This window comes from Hemiscyllium ocellatum, chromosome 5 (assembly GCF_020745735.1).
Source record: "Hemiscyllium ocellatum isolate sHemOce1 chromosome 5, sHemOce1.pat.X.cur, whole genome shotgun sequence".
Classification (NCBI taxonomy): Eukaryota; Metazoa; Chordata; class Chondrichthyes; order Orectolobiformes; family Hemiscylliidae; genus Hemiscyllium; species Hemiscyllium ocellatum.
Genome location: NC_083405.1, coordinates 67,003,332 through 67,023,961, shown reverse-complemented (window position 1 = coordinate 67,023,961; position 20,630 = coordinate 67,003,332). Strand labels below are relative to the sequence as shown.

The window sequence follows — 20,630 nt, the reverse complement described above, 5'->3', positions numbered from 1 at the left end:
GTGAGATGACTGAAGTGATCATAAAGAGCAGGTCAAAATGACTGGGACAATAAACAGATGAAAGAGAGCATGAGAAGAAACTATTTAGAAATGTAAAAATTGATGGCAAGATTCTACAGGTATTTATGAAGGAAAAGAGTAAGGATTTGCCTTCAAAGAGGGAGAATAGAGTTAAAATGGATAATAAGGAAATTATGTTTGAAATGAACAAATATTTTACTTCTGCCTTTACTTTAGAGGATACAAAATAAACTCCAGCAATATCTGTAAATAGGAGGTGGAAGGGAGAGAAGAATTTGGTGAAATGATAATCATTCAGGTACTGAGCAATTTGATGGCAAATTGATGGGTCCATCAGTCCTGATGGACTTTATCCCTGGATCTTACAAGATAGTAAGGTATATGAGCTAGTAGGATAATGAGGAAGGAGGTATTATTATTCAGTTTCTTAAATTTGCTTTATTCTGTACTCACCACTTTCACTCATCCTCAGCTCAATGATAACATGTCCCATGTGCTCACTTTCCACGCAACAGCCTCCGCATTCAAAGGATCATCCTCCATCATTTCCACTACCACTATCAGGATGACACCACTTCTTCCCCTCTCCTTGTCACCATTCCCCAAGGTCAGCTCCTTTGTGATACCTTGACCCATGCCTCTGTCACTCCTAACACTTCCTCAGGCTTCTATGGGACCTTCCAATGCAATTGCAGAAGGTGCTGCACTTGCCCTCTTCCTTCCTCACTGTCAAGGGCCCCAGACACACCTTACAGATGAAGCAGTGATTTACATTATCTCCTTCAATATAATGTACTGTACTCATTGGAAATACTGGTCCCTTCTACATTGGTGAGACTAAACACATTCTGGCTGACTACTTTGAGGAATATCTCCACTCTGTCCATAAGAGCTGCCCAACCTAATGGCTGCCTGCCTTTTCAATACACCATCCCAGTTAGAGGCGCAGTACTTCATTTTCTAACTCGGCACTTTATATGTACACGTGCCATGGGTTTGCTCACTGCAGAGCTAATCTATTTTTGACTATTCATACCTATTACATGCATGTTTTTTGCATTGAACTCTCTTCTTTACTATCATTAGTGCTCAAACTCTTTGACCCTAGACACCATAAGATATAGGAACAGAATTAGGCTATTCAATCCATTGAGTTTGCTCTGCCAATCAGTCATGGCTGATAGGGTTGAGAAACCTATTCTCCTGCCTTCTCCCCATAACCATTGATCCCCTTACCAATCCAGAACTTATCTTTCACTGTCAAATGTACACTTAATGATTTGGCTTCCATAGCTCTCTGTGGCAATGAGTTCCATAGACTATCCTCTGCCTGAAGAAATTTCTTCACATCTCAGTTTTAAAGGGTTGTCCCTTCATTCTGAAGCTGTGTCTTTGGATTTTAGTCTCTCCTACTAGTGGAAAGATCTTCTCTGTGTCCACTCTATCCAGGCCTCTTGGTATTTTGTAATTTACCATGAGATCTCCTTCATACTTCTCAACTCCATCCAGCACAAACCCATAGTCCTCAACTACTCCTTATATGACAAGCCTTCATCTCCAGGCTTATTCTTGTAAACTTCCTCTCAGCCCCCTCCAATGCCAGCGCATCCTTCCTTAGATACAGGGCCCAAAATTGCTCACAATATTACAAACGTGGTTTAACCAGAGCTTTATACAGCTTCAGCAGTACATCTCTGGTCTTGTATTCTAGCCCTCTCGAAATGAGTGCTAACATTGCATTTGCCTTCCTAACTGTCAACTGAACCTGCATGTTAATCTGAAGAGAATCCTGAAAAAGGACTCCTCAGTCCTTTGTGCTTTAAATTTCCAAAGCTGTTCCTCATTCAGAAAATAGTCTATGCATCTATTCTTCCTAGCAAAGTACATAACCTCACACTTTCCCATCCGCCACTTCATTGTCCACTTGCCTAGCATGTTTCAATTCATTTTTGCAGTTTCGTTGTTTTCTCAACACTACTTGTCTAACTTAGCAACAATGTCTTCAGTTCCTTCATCCAGATCGTTAATGTATAATGTGAATAGTTGTAGTCCCAACATTGACCCCTGTGGATCTTCACTAGTCACTAGCTGCCATTCTAAAAAAAAACCTCTTTATTCCTATTATTTGCCTTCTGCCAGCCAGCCAGCCAATCTTTTGTCCATGCCAGTACCTTGCCCCTAACACCATAAGTTCAGCAGTTTTCTGTGTTTCACCCTGTCAAAGGCCTTTGTACTCTGACCGTCTCTTCCACTTTCTTTTCCTCTTTCTTTGGCAACAGCTTAAAATTACAATGTTCCAGCCCCTTCATTTCTGAAGAAGAGTCTTTGCACATGAAATATTAACTCTTTATTTCCCCGGAGATACTACTAGATCTGATGGATTTCTCCAGCATTTGCTGTTTTTTAATAAAACAAAGGACTTCTGCATTAATCTTGCAAGAGGTTGGTGAGTGAGATCACATCTTGAATACCATGTGCAGTTTCAGTCTTCTTTTTTAAAGAAGGATGTCAACATATTGGAGATAGGGTCAGAGGAAATTTCGGAAAATGATACCTTAAATGAGCAAGTCGTCTTATGAGAAAACATTGGACAAGCTCGGTTTGTTTCCACTGGAGTTTATAAAATTGAGTGATGACTTGATTGAAGCATATCAGATCATGCTTGGTCTTCATGGTGAGGAGGTGCCAGTGTTGGATTGGGATGGACAAAGTTAAAAATTACATAATGTCAGGCTATTGTACAACAGGTTTATTTGGAAGTGCTAGCTTTTGGAGCATTGCTGTTTTGTAAGGTAGCTAGTGGGATCAAAAGTTACAGAATTTATTGCATAAGATTATGGTGTCATGCAATTGATATGATATATTGAACAAACCTAGATTGCTGTTAAGTCTCTCATCTTTTAGAATGGGTTGCAAGTTTTGATTTGTTAATATGTAAACCCAAGAACTTCTTTCAGGTCTCATTCCCAAGATAACTTAATGTTTTATTAAAAAAATGGTGTGAGGTTGGAGTCCAAATGTATTCCAACCTTAGTCAGATTGGTTCTATCTCCAAAGTAGGAATGTATAAAATATCACATGAACTAACTGCCTGCATTGATTGTCTGTATAAAAGCAAATTACTGCGGATACTGGAATCTGAAACCAAAAGAGAAAATGCTGGAAAATCTCAGCAGGTCTGGCAGTATCTGTAAGGAGAGAAAAGAGTTGACGTTTCAAGTTTTAACTGACCCTTTGTCAAAGCTTTGACAAAGGGTCAGTTAGAATCAAAACGTCAGCTCTTTTCTTTTCTTTCAGATGCTGCTAGACCTGCTGAGATTTTCCAGCATTTTCTCTTGATTGCCTGTATGTTGTTTGCTTTTTAAGCAAAACAGAATGTATCTACTTGCATTTGGACAAGCACACAGACACATTCATTCTTATACACTCACACAGAACCCTCTGTCATACATGCACTCTCTCACAGGCTTACACACACACACACACACACACACACACACACACACACACACACACACACACACACACACACACACACACCCTTTCTATCCCCACCCCGCATGCACGCACACACACACACATAAACGTCTTTGGGATGAAATTGCATTTGGAGAATTGTACTCTGCTGTGGCTGCACTTGGAGTATTGCGTAAACTTCTGGTCACTGCATTATATGAGGGACATGGAAGCTTTGGAAAGGGTTCAGAGGAGATTTAATACGATGTTGCCTGGTATGAAGGGACGGTCTTATGAGGAAAGGCTGAGGGACTGGAGGTTATTTTCGTTAGAGAGAAGAAGGTTGAGAGGTGACTTAACTGAGACATCTTAGATAGTCAGAGGATTTGATAGGATGGACAGTGACAGCCTTTTTCCTTTGACATTGATGGCTAGCATGAGGGGATATAGCTTTAAATTGAAAGATGATAGGATATAGGGCAGATGTCAGAGGTAGTTTCTTTAACTCAGGGAGCAGTAAGGATGTGGAACGGCCTGTCTGCAACAGTAGTAGACTTGTCAACTTTAAGGGGATTTAAATAATCATTGGATAGGCAAATGGACAAGAATGGAATAGGTTTGGTTAGATGGGCTTCAGATTGATTTCACAGGCTGGCGCAACATCAAGGGCCAAAGGGCCTGTACTGCGCTGTAATGTTCTATGCTCTTTGTTCTATTCTATTTTGCTCAAAAAGCACACAGTCTGCAGGCAGATGTTTCCAGAGTCAATCAAGAACTTATGGCACTGTTTTACTATTAGGATTTTGCTCTTTCAGGATAGAGATAAGAAGATTTTTTTCTTTCAGAGGTATGCAATATTGGAACTCTGTACCTTAGAAAAGGTGAAGACATTGAATATCTAGAAGCCAGAGATAGATAGGTTCTTGTTAGGCACAGGATTTGAAGGTTATTGGCCATAAATGGGAATGTGGAAAATTCAAAATACAACAGATCAGCCATGATCTTATTGAATAGAAGAGAGACTCAAGTGGCCAAACAGTCTACTTCTGCTCCTATTTCACATGTCTGTATGTTTGTCATTGATGAAACATCAAATAATAGAACTTGCAAGGCTGAAGCCCATGTAAACATATGCATAGTGGCAGCATGGATATGAGTTTGGCTGAATGACTGCAAACAAAGAGGTGGGAAGTTTTTATTGGATTAATGGAATCCTTTTATTGGTGACAGGAGAGGTGATAGCCTAGTGGCATTATTACTTGACTATTAATCCAGCGACCCTGGTCATGTTCTGTGGACCTGAGTTCAAGTTCTCTCAAGGCAGATGGTGGAATTTGAATTCAATAAATAATTGGAATTAGGAATCTAATGATGACCATAAAACATTGCCAATTGTCAGGAACAACCCATTTGGTTCACTCAGGACGTTTAGGGAGAGAAACTGCTGTCCTTACCTGGTCTGACCTACACATAAATCAAGATCCACAGCAATGTGGTTGACACTTCACCGCCTTCTGGGCAATTAGTGACGGGTAATAAATGCTGGCCTGACCAGTGACATTCACATCTCATGAATGAATATAAAGAAAGCTTTTCAGAGATGTTTAGTCAGTGTGTAGTCAGCTCTACGACACTTTTTCGGAAAAATGCTAAAAATTTATATTGTACACTGCAATTTTGTTCAAAATTGGTACATGATATCACACTTGGAATCATTGTAAGCTGCAAGGAGGATATTGAAAGACTTCCAGAGGACACAGTGATTGGCTTGTGGCTGGGCAGACATTTGACATATTTTGGTCAACAGAATGAGGGGATACAAGAAAAATGTAAGGGTACAATTCCAAAAAGGACTGCAGGAGCAGTGTGACTCTGTGGTATTTGTCCACAAATGCTTATGAGGCAATGGTACTTTGAGAAAGTAATTAAAAGGCCATATAGAATCCTAGGCCTTCTAAAGAGGGGCAAAGAGTACAAAAGTTAATTATACATCTTTTCAAACATTAGTTGAAACTCATGTGGTATATTGGACTTTATACTGAGCTCCGATATTTCAGAAACAAAGACTTTAAAGAGGGTACAGAAAAGTTTAACAGATACGGTTTTCAGGATGAGCAATTGCCAGTTTGTGCAATTAGAGAAGCTGGGATAATAATCTGTAGAGAAGGTATAGATGAGATTTGGTAGATGTATTCAATATACTGGGCAGAGCAGATTGATTGAAACTGTTCCACATTAGCAAAGGGGTTGAGAACCACAAGGCACCAAAATAAGGTGAATGACAAATGGAGAAATGAGGAAAATTGTTTTATCTGCACTCTGAGAGACAACAGCTTTTAACACAGAATTGAATCTTTTTTGAAGAGAGACATTTGCTGGACTACAGAAGTGCAGGGAGGAGGGGCTGGCTGAGTTGTTCCTGTGAAAAGGTGGCATGGATACAATGATTCAAATATCCTCCTTCCTTGCTGCAACCATTTTACTATTCTATTGTTCAATTAATTAAAACTGACAGGAAGAATGGCTTTAAAATGAAAATTGAGTTACATCTGCATGCCCTAGGTCCACTGGACCGAAAAACTATACTTGGGTTTGATTTGCCTTATGCCACTCGAAGGAATATCAACTAGTGTTGCTTACTTGCAAAGAAAAATATCTTTTGAACAATTGCATTCAACAAAACTTTGCTTGACAATGTGAACCGATCACAATTCACATCTTTTGGCTTTTAATCACATAATATATCAAGTTCCACCCCATCTCATTAATACATAAACACCCAAAAAAGCCACAATTTTAAAGTGCAACAGTATAGAAGGATTAAAGATTTACTGAAATCTCAATGCTTTGATATATCTGCAAAACTTGAAGTCACATTCAAAATCATCAATCAGATACATCTGATATATATTCACAGGCATTTTAGAATATTCCATATGTTAGTTAAATAACATTGTGAAATTGATGTTATTAATTTACAATGCTCCCTTATCTGCAACCATTTTTGTACTTTAACTTGCACAGTGAATATCAAATTCTAAACATTTTTTTCTAAATTTAAAAGATGAAACTATAAAGTGAAAAAAAGTTTAATTCAGAACTACTGGATTATTTTGCTGCCCCACAGTGCTGCACAGCCTGATAGATTTAATTACATGCGTTTGTTCTCCCTAAATTCAATGTCTCTGCAACCTTCACATAATTACTTGTCCTTAATTTTAAAACAGAAAACATTGAAAGATTCCTACCCAGGAAAACCCAATACAGCCAATAGCACCAGATAACATATCACCCAGAAGGCCAGGAAAAGAACAGGCAGCAGGGAAATAGGCATGGAAATGAGGACTTTGCCAGTGGGTCACCTGAAAAGGAAGGTAAATTGTCATAGTCAGTACTATTTCTAAAATAAAGAAGATGTTAGTACATTTGTAATCATTGCTAATGTGACAAACTTACAGTTCTCAATCCAAATTTACTGTTATAGCAATTGACCATTTGGTTAAGATATTAAGGGTAATACAATAGTCCCACAGTACCCATGGATGTTCCAGGAGCTACTGTGGAAGACCAAAACCATGAATAGGAGTGAACCCATTTATTTAAATAGGAAATTTACCTTCCTGGCAGCCTCCTGGTCCGTGGTCATAGAAATGTAAAGCACAGACACAGACCTTTTAAGTCAAGTCCCATTTGCTAGCACCCAGCCCATACCTCTCCAAACCTTTCTATTCATAAACCCATCCAAATGCCTTTTAAATGTTACAATTATACTAGTCTCCACCACTTCCTCTGGTAACTCATTCCATGCACGCACCACCCTCTGTATGAAAAGGTTGCCTCTTAGGCCTCTTTCATATCTTTCCTCTCTCACCTAAAGTCATAGAGATGTACAGCATGGAAACAGATCCTTTGGTCCAACCTGTTCATGCTAACCAGATATCCCAAACAATCTAGTACCACCTGCCAGCACCCGGCCCATATCCCGCCAAACCCTTCCTATTCATAAACCCATCCAAATGCCTCTTAAATGTTGCAATTGTACCAGCCTCCACTACATCCTCTGGCAGCTCATTCCATACATGTACCACCCTCTGCGTGAAAAAAGTCGCTCCTTAGGTCTCTTTTATATCTTTCCCCTCTCACCCTAAACCTATGCCCTCTGGTTCTGGACTCCCCATCCCAGGGAAAAGACCTTGTGTATTTACTCTATCCATGCCCTTCATGATTTTGTAAACCTCTGTAAGGTCACCCCTCTGCCTTCGAGGGTCCAGGGAAAACAGCCCAAAACTATTCAGCCTCTCCCTATAGTTCAAATCCTTCAACCCTGGCAACATCCTTGTAAATCTTTTCTGAACCCAATAAGAAGAAGACCAGAACTGCATGCAATTTTCCAAAAGTGGCCCAACCAATGTCCTGTACAGCCACAACATGACCTCCCAAGTCCTATATTCATTACTCTGACCAATAAAGAAAAGCATACCAAACACCTTCTTCACTATCCTATCTACCTGTGACTCTACTTTCAAGGAGCTGCACTCCAAGGTCTCTTTGTTCAGCAACACTCCCAAGGATCTTACCATTAACTATATAAATCCTGCTGAGATTTGCTTTCCCCCAATGCAACGCCTTGCGTTTATTTAAATTAAATTCCATCTGCCACTCCTCAGCCCACTGGCCCATCTGATCAAGATTCCTGGTGCTGGGATAGTCCCTATGATATGTACCGGCCGCAGTAAACCGCAGGTAAGTGAAACCACGGGAAACAATTCCATGGTCACGGGGTTGCCCTGCACAATGCTTTATTTTCTCCTCCAACTCCATTCTGATTTAGCCCATTCCTGCTCGCCCTACCCCCACCTCACTTTTGATGGTTTGCATGTAAACACTGAATTGGCTGCAAGATGGTTACTGGTGGTGGTTAGTAGTTTTAAAAAAGCAAAAATAAGATGTAACGATGATTTTGGTGATGGGAAAGTCACTTAGTTGTGCACTTCTGAATTAATAAAAATTTGAGGATTCTGATGAAGGGTAAAAACCGAAAGAACTGCGGATGCTGTAGAACAGAGACAAAACATAAATTGCTGCAGAAACTTAGCAGATCTGGCTGCATCTGTGGAGTAAAATCAGAGGCAACCTTTCTGCTACGGTGACCCTTCCTCAGAACGGAAGAAGGGCTACTAGAACTGAAACATTAACTCTACCTTGTCTGCACAGATGCTGCCAGAGCTGCCGAGTTTCAGTAGTGTTTTCTGTTTTTATTTCAGCACTTCATCTTGTTGGTCAGCTTTTCAAATACAACGCAACAGGTAGTTTCAGATTTATAATTGAAGTTTTTCTTAATGCTGCGCGGACGTGCATGGTGCAAAGGTTTAGCATCAGGGATATAATTTGTAGGTTGAATTCACTCACCCCGGGCATAATGACTCTTTCGATGTCCCACATCAGATCCTCGAAGCTGTCTGGTTCCTGGGGCGCGCTGTCTGGGATTAGCGATCGCAGGTACCCGGGCTGCACCGCTGGGTAAACAGCTCGCTGCTCAATGAATTTTAGGTAATCTATGATATAATCCACCATCTCTTTACCCCTTTTACGGAATTCCTCGAAATCCATACTGTTTGTCCGATTCCAACTAAAGAAAACAGCAGTTTAAAAAAAATTGAAAATTGGTGCACAGCCTAAAACATAAAGTCCACGCGTTTTTCTCAGAATTCTGGAGAAATGTAGACAATGTAAACCCACGATGACAACAAGGTGAGCCACCTTTAATGTCTCATCAAGGGTAAATCGATTCGAAATACAGGTCAAATTCGATTTGTATCCTCTCTGTGCCCCGACCTTTCTTCACCAATTGCAATGTATGTCGAAAACGTGTTTCTATTTATTGTGGTATGCGTTCGCGTGGTTACACTTAACCCGGTGACCCTTGCAATAAATCCTTTCTAACGCAAAGTAATCCGAATGTAGTTACGTACAGTTTGACCCTGTGTAGTTACCAGCCGGATTATTGCATTTACTAAATGGCAATCCGTCTGTTGCTGAAATATAATACTACTGCATGATTGGAATGAACTGTACTCACGGGTGACGACTATGCCGCTGAGTTGCGCTTTGTTCTTTCCAGTTTTAAGTAAACCTGGTAATATATGTCACAGTCTCAGCCACTCGAGGGCAAGCAATTCTCCCCTTAACTGCAACCACCAATCACAGTCAGGATCAAGCTCCTCCTTTGCTCTAGGCTTGCCACCTGCTTTTCATAAACCTGTCAGGACAACCTCAACATGTGCGGAAGGTAGAGGGGAAATAAAGTCGTTATACTTGAAAATTAATGTCCTGGTCGTGCAAGCCCGCTATTGATAAATTTTCCTTCTGTGTGTATGAATAATGGAACTTTTAACATAGAAAACATAACAGAAGAACGAGGCCATGAGACCCATGGTGTCAGTGTTTGGAAAAATAGCTATTCAGCCTGAGTCCACTTTCCAGCTCATCCTGGGATCATAGTTGAAAGGTCAGAATTTAATGCCATCCTCCTGTGGCAACTTTTCAAGGGCAGGAAGGTCAGGTAACCTGTTGGGTGGATGGTGAGTGGGTAGGCAAAAGTGAGGACTGCAGATGCTGGAAACCAGAGTTTAGATTAGAGTGGTGCTGGAAAAGCACAGCAGGTCAGGCAGCATCCGAGGAGCAGGAAAATCAACGTTTCGGGCAAAAGCCCTTCATCAGGAATATAGGCAGGGAGCCTCCAGGGTGGAGAGATAAGTGGGAGTTGTGGGGGGGGGGGGGGGGAGGCGGAGGAAGGTGAGTGGGTGACTGGATAGATGATTGGCTGAGTGGGGATGGTGAGTGGGTGACTGGATAGATGATTGGCTGAGTGGGGATGGTGAGTGGATAGACAATTGGCTGATTGGCAGAAGGCAGAAAGTAAGGATAAAGGAGTCTTTCTCAGGATGGGTCAGAGGATGGGACCATAACTATTCATGTAGTATACTAATGATCTGGACATTGTTGCTAAGTTTGCAGATGTCAGAAAGGTACATGGAAGGACAGATAGTGCAGGCAAAGTGGAGAGGCTGCTGAAGGAATTGAATGCACTAAGAGTATGGGCAAAGAAGTGGCAGAAGGAATACAATATGGAAAAGTGCAAGGTATGTACATTGTTAGGAAGAATAGAGGTGGATGCTATTTTATAAGTATGGAAAGGCTTTGGAAATTGAAAACAGAAATGGACTGGGAAGCCCTAATTCAGATTCTCTTAAGGTTAACATGTAGGTTCGGTTGGTAATTAGGAAGTCGAAAGCAAAGTTAGAATACATTTCAAGAGGGCTAGAAAACAAGAGTACAGATGTTCTGCTGAGGCTGCACAAGTCAGACTACATTTGGTATATTGTGAGCAATTTTGGGCACCATATCTAAGGAAGGATGTGCTAGCTTTAAGGGGGGTCCACCGGCAGTTTACAGGAATGACTCCTGAGGATGAAGGGATTGTCAGAAGTGGAGCAGTTGAGGAGTGTGAGTCTGTACTCAATGGTGTTTAGAAGGATGAGGGGACACCTTATTGAAACTTATAGAATATTAAGACGCCTGGATAGAGAAGACATGGAGAAGATGTTTTCAATAGTAGGAGAGACTAGGGTGAAGGGATGCACCTTTCGAACTGAGATCAGGAGGAACTTCTTCCACCTGAGAGCAGTTAGTCTGTGGAATTATTTGCTGCAGAAGGTTGTGGAGGCCAAGGTATTGAATGCAATTAAGACAAAGATATATAGATTATTGATTGGGAAGTTAGGAGAATGGATTGTCATACATATGAGCCAAATTGAATGGTGGAGCAGACTTTATCTGTTGAATGGCCTAATTCTGCTGCTGTCTTATGGTTTTATGAAAGCCTGTATCCAAGTTTTGATGTTTCCCTGGTGTAGTCTACATTAATGAGCTAGACATGAATTCAGGAAGCTTGCTTAGTAAATCTGCAAATGACATGAAAATTGATGGTGTGGTAAATAGTGAAGAGAAAAGCTTTAGACTTCAGGCAAGTGGCAAATGGGGTTTAATCCTGAAAACTGTGCGGTGATTTGTTTTGGAAATGGTCATAGAGTCATAGAGATGTACAGCATGTAAACAGACCCTTCGGTCCAACCCGTCCATGCCAACCAGATATCCCAACCCAATCTACTCCCACCTGCTAGCACCTGGCCCTTATCCCTCCAAACCCTTCCTATTCATATACCCATCCAAATGCCTCTTAAATGTTGCAATTGTACCAGCCTTCACCACATCCTCTGGCAGAACATTCCAGACACGCACCACCCACTACATGAACAATTTGCCCCTTAGGTCTCTCTTATATCTTTCCCCACTCACCCTAAACCTATGCCCTCTAGTTCTGGACTTCCCGACCCCAGGGAAAAGACTTTGTCTATTTATTCTATCCATGCCCCTCATAATTTTGTAAACCTCTATAAGGTCACCCCTCAGCCTTCGACACTCCAGAGAAAACAGCCCCAGCCTCAAATCCTCCAACACTGGCAACTTCCTTGTCAATCTTTTCTGAACCCTTTCAAGTTTCACAACATCTTTCCGATAGGAAGGAGACCAGAATTGCACACAATATTCCAACAGTGGCCTAACCAATGTCCTGTACAGCCGCAACACGACATCCCAACTCCTGTACTCAATACTCTGACCAATAAAGGAAAGCATACCAAACGCCTTCTTCACTATCCTAACTACCTGCGACTCCACTTTCAAGAAGTTATGAACCTGCACTCCAAGGTCTCTTTGTTCAGCAACACTCTCTAAGACCTTACCATTAGGTGTATAAGTCCTGCTAAGATTTGCTTTCCCAAAATGCAGTACCTCGCATTTATCTGAATTAAACTCCATCTGCGACTTCTCAGCCCGTTGGTCCATCTGGTCCAGATCCTGTTGTAATCTGAGGTAACCCTCTTCGCTGTCCAATACACCTCCAATTTTGGTGTCATCTGCAAACTTACTAACTGTACCTCTTATGCTCGCATCCAAATCATTTATGTAGATGACAAAAAGTAGAGGGCACAGCACCAATCCTTATGGCACTCCACTGGTCACAGGCCTCCAGTCTGAAAAACAACCCTCCACCACCACCACCACCACCACCTTTGAGCCAGTTCTGTATCCAAATGGCTAGTTCTCCCTGTATTCCATGAGATCTAATCTTGCTAATCAGTCTCCCATGGGGAACCTTGTCAAACGCCTTACCTAAGTCCATATAGATCACATCTCTGCCCTCATCAATCTTCTTTGTTACTCCTTCAAAAAACTCAATCAAGTTTGTGAGACATGATTTCCCACGCTCAAAGCCATGTTGACTATCCCTAATCAGTCCTTGCCTTTCCAAATACATGTACATCCTGTCCCTCAGGATTCTCTCCATCAACTTGCCCACCACCGACATCAGGCTCACTGGTCTATCGTTCTCTGGCTTGTCTTTACTGCCCTTCTTAAACAGTGGCACCATGTTTGCCAACCTCCAGTCTTCCGGCACCTCACCTGTGACTATCGATGATACAAATATCTCAGCAAGAGGCCCAGCAATCACTTCTCTAGCTTCCCACAGAGTTCTCGGGTACACCTCATCAGGTCCTGGGGATTTATCCACTTTTAACCATTTCAAGACATCCAGCACTGCCTCCTCTGTAATCTGGACATTTTGCAAGATGTCACCATCTATTTCCCTACAGTCTATATCTTCCATCGCCTTTTCCACAGTAAATACTGATGCAAAATATTCATGTAGTATCTCTCCCATTTTCTATGGCTCCACACAAAGGCCGCCTTGCTGATCTTTGAAGGGCCCTATTCTCTCCCTAGTTACCCTTTGTCCTTAATATATTTGTAAAAACCCTTTGGACCCTCCTTAATTCCATTTGCCAAAGCTATCTCATGTCCCCTTTTTGCCCTCCTGATTTCCCTCTTAAGTACACTCCTATTTCCTTTGTACACTTCTAAGGATTCACTCGATCTATCCTGTCTATACCTGACATATACTTCCTTCTTTCACTTAACCAAACCCTCAATTTCTTTAGTCATCCAGCATTCCCTTTACCTACCAGCCTTCCCTTTCACCCTGACAGGAATATACTTTCTCTGGATTCTTGTTATTTCATTTCTGAAGGCTTCCTATTTTCCAGCCATCCCTTTACCTGCGAACATCTGCCTCCAATCAGCTTTCAAAAGTTTTTGCCTAATACCATCAAAACTGGCCTTTCTCCAATTTAGAACTTCAACTTTTAAGTCTGGTCTATCTTTTTTCATCACTATTTTAAAACGAATTGAATTATGGTTACTAGCCCCAAAGTGCTCCCCAACTGACACCTCAGTCACCTGCCCTACCTTATTTCCCAAGAGTAGGTCAAGTTTTGCACCTTCTCTAATAGGTACATCCACATACTGAATCAGAAAATTGCCTTGTACGCACTTAAGAAATTCCTCTCCATCTAAACCTTGAACACAATGGCAGTCCCAGTCAATGTTTGGAAAGTTAGAATTTCCTACCAGAACTACCCTATTATTCTTACAGATAGCTGAGATCTCCTTACAAGTTTGTTTCTCAATTTCCCTCTGACTATTTGGTGGTCTATAATACAACTTCAATAAGGTGATCATCCCTTCCTTATGTCTCAGTTCAAATAACTTCCCTGGATGTATTTCCAGGAATATCCTCCCTCAGCACTGCTGTAATGCTATCCCTTATCAAAAATGCCACTCCCCCTCCTCTCTTGCCTCCCTTTCTATCCTTCCTGTAGCATTTGTATCCTGGAACATTAAGCTGCCAGTCCTCCCCATCCCTGAGCCATGTTTCTGTAATTGCTATGATATCCCAGTCCCATGTTCCTAACCATGCCCTGAGTTCATCTGCCTTCCCTGTTAGTCCCTTGCATTGAAATAAATGCAGTTTAATTTATTAGTCCTACCTTGTCCCTGCCTGCCCTGACTGTTTCACTTACGTCTGTTCTCAACTGTATCAGTTTCAGATTGATTTCTTTCCTCACTAGCTCCCTGGGTCCCAACCCCCACCTTACTAATTTAAATCCTCCTAAGCAGTTCTAGCAAATTTCCCTGCCAGTGTATTAGTCCCCTTCCAATTTAGGTGCAATCCATCCTTCTTGTACAGGTCACTTGTACCCCAAAAGAGATTCCAATGATCCAAAAATGTGAATCCTTCTCCCATACACCAGCTCCTCAGCCATGCATTCATCGGCTCTATCCTCCTATTCCTGCCCACACTAGCTCGTAGCACTGGGAGTAATCCAGATATTACTACCCTTGAGGGTCTCCTTTTTAAATTTCTGCCTAACTCTCTGTAATCTCCCTTCAGAATCTCAACCTTTTCTCTTCCAATATCGTTGGTTCCAATGTGGACAATTACCTCCTGCTGATCCCTCTCCTGTGAGAACATTCTGTAACCTCTCTGAGACAACCGTGTACCTGGCACCAGGGAAACAACACACCATTCTGCTTTTTCTCTGCTGGCCACAGAAGCGTCTGTCTGTACCTCAGACTACAGAACCCCCTAACACAATTGACCTCTTGGAAGCCGACGTACTCCTCGTTGCATTAGAGCCAGTCTCAATACCAGAAACTTGGCTGTTCGTGCTAATTTCTCCTGAGAATCCATCATCCCCTACATTTTCCAAAACAGCATACCTGTTTGAAATGAGTATATCCACAAAAGTCTCCTGCGCTAGCTGCCTATCTCTCTTACCCTTCCTTGAATTAACCCATCTATGTGATTGTATCTGAGACTTTCCCCCTTTCATATAACTGCCATCCATCACATACTGTTGCTGTTGCAAATTCCTCATCGCTTCTATCTGTCTCTCCAACCAATCTACTTGATCTGATAAGATTCGCATCCAACAGCATTAATGGCAGATATAATCCGCAGTAACCCTTAAACTCACTTTAAACTCCCACATCTTACAAGAAGTACATATCACTCCCCAAAAGGCCATTTTTGCTCCTTCACAATCTACAGACCCAGAAAATAACACCGTCTTATTCCTCTACAAAACACTGTACCAGTTAAAATTAATAGCTATGGCTTATATTTTAAGTTTAGCCAAGAGACTTAACTCCAAAATCATATCACCAAGAAAGAACCATCTGTACTCACTAATTTCTCTTGGACAGACTTAAAACAACAATTAACTTATTTGATTCTGTGTTGTGAACTTCGCCCGAACTGATTCCTCCAAGATTAGTTGTAAAATTCACTGTTTGTTAATTTTCCCAGATGCACTCCGATGTCCAGCGACACATGAATTCAAAAACAGCAAAGGCATTAACTGTGCAGGTTCTCTCTCTCTCCCTCTCTCCTGCAATGACCTCACCATGTGCTTCCTTTGTCTGTTTTTCTCCCTTTTAAAACTGCTGTTGTTTTGACTTTTTTTCCCAAAGGTCCAAAACAATGCAACAGCATATAAAACAGTAATTGCTGCTCCTGGGATTCGAGGAAATCGCCTCCAGCACCTAAAATACTTCAAAGAAGGAGCAGCTCTTACAGCCAGAAATACAAGCAAGGGCTGGACCTGAGTAAGAACAGACAATCAGAGGGACCATGGTGTGCAGTTCTACAGATTCTTGAAGGAAACAGGTCATACAAATAAGGTGTTTAAGAAAGAATTTGGGATACTTGCCTTTATTAGTAGAAGCATTAAATACAAGAGCAGGGAGGTTCGGATGGAGCTATATCAGTTGTTACCTAATGCCGGCTGCAGTACTATGGGCATTTCTCATCACCAAAAAAGAGGAAGGGTGTGATTACACAAGAGATGGTGCAAACATTTACCAGAATTTTACCTTGGCTGGAGAGTTCAGCTATGAAGAGCAACAAGATAGGGTGAGTTGTTTTCTTTAGAGCAGAGAAGGTGATGCAGGTTGGCACAGTGACTCAGTAATTAGCACTGCTACCTCACAGCGCCAGGGACCTGGGTTTGATTCCACCCTCGGGTGACTGTGTAATGTTTGCACATTCTCCCCATTTCTGTGTGGGTTGCCTCCCACAGCCCAAAGTTGTGCATATTATGTGAATTGGTCACGCTAAATTGCCTAGTGAATGCAGATTAGAGTGGTGCTGGAAAAGCACAGCAGGTCAGGCAGCATCCGAGAAGCAGGAAAAAAAATCGATGTTTCAGGCAAAAGCCTTCCATCAGGAATGAGGCTGGGAGCCTTGGAGGTGGAGAGATAAATGTGAGGGGCTGGGCGCAGTTGGTGTGGGAAGGTAGCTGAGAGTGCAGTAGGTGGATGGAGGTGGGGATGAAGGCGATAGGTTGGAGAGAAGGGTGGAGTGGATAGGTGGGAAGGAAGATTGACAGGTGGGACAGGTCATGAGGATGGTGCTGAGCTGGAAGGTTGGAACTGGGGTAAGGTGGGAGGAGGGGAAATGAGGAGAATACCCCCATCCATCATTGCACTCTCAGCTACATTCCCCACCACCCCCCAGCACCATTCTAATCTTGACTCTAATCTCCAGCATCTGCAGAACCCACTTCTGCATAGTGAGTGCAATCTAGCTGTATTAGCCATGGGAAATGCAGGCTTATTGAGGTACGCTCTGAGTAGGCTGTTCTTGGAGGGTCAGTATGAACTCAGTGAATCTGATACGATCCTGAACAACATGGACTGTGGTGAGAAATGTGGCAGACTTCCTGTGAGAAGACCAGCAAAGCTTATCTTGATGTCAGGAACACCTTGCTGCATCTTTCAACTAACTTCCATTCTTGCTAGGCAGCAATGGGTTGCCTATTAATGGGGACTTTTACTTGTTAACCTTACTAACTGCAAATCTTGCTTCATTCATATGCAGCCTTCTATCTATTCTCAACATGGAAGTCAGAGCAAATATCTAGCATTTCAATTCTGCAAAGAGCCTCCACGTTGGCCATCATGAGCACCAGTCACACAGATCAGGTAATTACCAACCTGTCAGAATCTTCACAGCATCAAACTGATGCAGTTGCAGGATGCTTGGGAAGTTGAGAACTGCATTTCAGGGCACTCCAGCAGTTTGTAGGGTTTCAGGTTTGCAATCAGTAATTTGCTGATTTTTGGTGATTTGATCCCTGGTTCTGACACTGGACTTATTTAGGAATGTCAAAAGAAGAAGGCATCATTCTAGGGGCAAAAGAATCTCTGTGTTTATTAAGTACAAAAGTAAGCATATTACAAGAAATAAAGGCAAATATAACAAACAGTGAAATTAACACGAACAGGACAGTGATTAAATACACCATTGCATCAAATAAAGGTTAAACACTATTAGAACTAAACAGCAGGTTTTGATCATAGAAACTTTTATCAGGTTTCCTTTCCTGCTAGCTAGGTTGGAAGGTTTGTGGTCTCGAGTTTCAGCTCACCACTGAGGAAATCACAATTTTGAAACATAGCTGGCTGTTCCTGCTTGTCATTCCTGGTGCCTCGATGAAGACTTTGGATGCTGTAGGCCTTGAGTCTGTGTTGAGTTCGTTGATGCAGTAGGACTTGCTTTGGATTTATCAGGTTTTCCTTACTTTCTGGTGGTTTTTGTGAGCCAGTTCTCACCTCAGGATGTGTCTGAGGGCCTGGGGTGGTGTTGGTTAGGTCAGTGGTTTTTGATTGTCAGGTCTGCTGGTTGTCATCGGTTGCTGTTGGACCTCCTGTTATGGAACAGGCTTGGGTCAATAAATTAGATTAGATTAGGTTCCCTACAGTCTGGAAACAGCCATTTAGCCCAATAAGTCTGCATCAACCCTCCAAAGCGTAACCCACCCAAACCCATTTTCCTCTGACTAATGCACCTAATTGGCAATTAAGCATGGCCGATTCACCTGACGTGCACATCTTTGTGAGCACTAGGAGCACTTGGAGAAAAACACATGCAGACACAGGGAGAATGTGCAAACTCCGCACAGTCATCTGAGATGGAAATTGAACCTGGCTGTCTGGCCTGTGAGGCAGCAGTGCTAACCGCTGAGCCACCATGCTGCCCCTTTCAGGTTTCATCAGGATCTGTCGTCTGGAGATAGCGTGCAGATAGTTCTCGGGGAGACAACTCTTTGGGATACCTCTTCTGGGGATAGCTGTGTAGATATTTCTTAGGAAAGATCACACACTCAGGTAAGATCAGGGCCTGTAATTATACTAATTGCGGGCCTGTTTATCCTTGCGCCAAGCTCGCACATGTCATTGTGTTACTGATGTTTCCTTAGAGGCAATTGGCTTCCTGATGGTTACGAGTAGCTATGAATGTATTTTGATTAAGTGCAATGTTTGGTATCTCTGATCATGAATATTAATCGAAGTTGAATGTCTGGTATCTGTAGAGACCCCATTCACACTAGGTTGGGTGGGGATTAGACCTAGTTACTTAACTGTGTGCATTGGATTTTCAGCCTCAACAATGGTTCCAAGCAGCTATCTCTGTGCCTGTATAATTTTCCCAGAGCGTAGCCCAGCTGCCCTTTTTTTAACTTATCTGAAAAGTCTAGGATTTTGGTCCAGTATTTTAGAAAATGAGGATTTTTGCTCAAACCTACATTTAAGGGCTGCTGTAGGGACATTTTGCATATAGGGGCAGGGGCTCAGCCCACAGTTTGGACTATGTTCCATCTCAAAGGTTGCTTGTTTGCTCTCTTATAATGCTCCTCACTTGACATCTACTTGAATATTTACAGCATCATTGCTTGCCTTGCTGTGCCATTCTGGTTAGCACATTGATGCTCACACAGAGCCTAAAGATTCTCAGTATTGCTGTACTGACTTGGCCTTTAGTGCGGACACTCTGTCATGTGTGCCAGTTGTCATCAGTTTGGGCTGGATGGATATCTTTCTGTACAGTGCATCAAAACATCAATCTAACACTTGTTGTATGTGTCAGAATTCCAGTCAGTCAGCAACCATCTAGCGGCTTGGCCATTTCCAGTCATCTGCCGAGGCCAGTCTTGGGAAGGCCAGTCTCAGTATAGTCCTAGCAGAATGTCTCACATCACCCGAGCACGTTGTCCTTTGAAAAACTGAAGCAGGAAAAGTGTGATGTAATGGATGCTAACGAGCTCAGGGAATGGGAGCAGTCTTCCAAGGACGAGGGAAAGGACATTGAAGAAGAGGAACCTCTCAAGTACATGACAGTATAGTATTGGGTACTATAAACTGATTGAAACCTGATCCCAGTGGATGAGAGCTCAATGCAGCAATCAAATGTGGACTGGAATGTTGACCATTATGCCAGCATTTCATTTGTATTTTAGGTGTGAATTGCAGATGCTATTTTAAAAACAAAACAACGAACTACAGATGCTGGAAATCAGAAGCAAAAACAGAAATTGCCAGAAAAAACTCAGGTCTGATAGCATGAATGGAGAGAAAACAGAGCTAACGTTTTGGATCCAGTCACCTTTATTTAGAATTCTGAGTATAAGGAATATAAATCAATTATAAGGGGAATTGAATGGAACTGGAGTGACAAATCCCAGGATCTGACGGTTTCCATCCACGCGTGTTAAAGAAGGTAGGACAGCACATTGCTGATACCGTAACCAAGGTCCTAAAGAGTTCCCTGGATGCAGGATATATACCTCTAGCTTGGAAATATGCTTATATCGCTCTGCTTTTTAAGAAGCATGGCAGAAGAACACCAGGATATTACAGACCAATTAGCCTAACATCTACGGTGGGGAATTGTTGGAGTCTATAATCAAGGATAGGGGAACTGATCACCTTGAAAAATTTCAGTTTATCAGGGACAGTCAGCATAGATTTGTGAAAGATAGGTGATGGCTAAAAAATCTTAGAGTTTTTTGACGAGGTGACAAAGGTGGTGGACAGAGGTAAGTCAACGGATGTTGGTTATGTGGATTTACAGAAGGGTTTTGATAAAGTTTCACACAAGCTAAGGTAGACGCCAACTGAATTAAGGGCAAACAGTTGAAATGGTTGAGCGGCAGGAATAAAGGTTGGAAGAATGGGCAAGAACTCAAATTGGCAGGACCAGGCAAATTAGTGGTACCTGTATTAGGGCCTACCATATTCATTAACAACTTGGATAGTGACATTAAAAACTCAAACATTAAAATTTTCCACTGACACAAAATCGGCAGCACAGTAAACAGTGTTGACAACATAAAATTACAACAGGAAAC

At 42.0% G+C, this 20,630-nt stretch overlaps 1 protein-coding gene across 4 annotated transcripts in view; it reads right to left on the bottom strand.

Moving 5' to 3' along the window:
• ddc (dopa decarboxylase) overlaps window positions 1–17,620 on the bottom strand; it is a 129,465-nt gene extending 111,845 nt beyond the window's left edge. Inside the window, exons 1-3 of one of the 4 annotated variants that reach the window (XM_060825494.1) lie at window positions 17,437–17,620; window positions 8,887–9,106; window positions 6,726–6,839 (exon numbers count right to left, since the gene is read on the bottom strand). In XM_060825494.1, coding sequence (XP_060681477.1) covers window positions 6,726–6,839; window positions 8,887–9,087 — 315 coding nt within the window. In that variant the 5' untranslated portion in view covers window positions 9,088–9,106; window positions 17,437–17,620. Of the gene's footprint in view, window positions 1–6,725; window positions 6,840–8,886; window positions 9,107–9,237; window positions 9,315–9,556; window positions 9,631–17,436 lie in introns of those variants that run through there. The other 3 variants (XM_060825493.1, XM_060825495.1, XM_060825497.1) reach the window with 3 other exon arrangements.
• Between the last annotated feature and the right edge of the window lie 3,010 nt (window positions 17,621–20,630).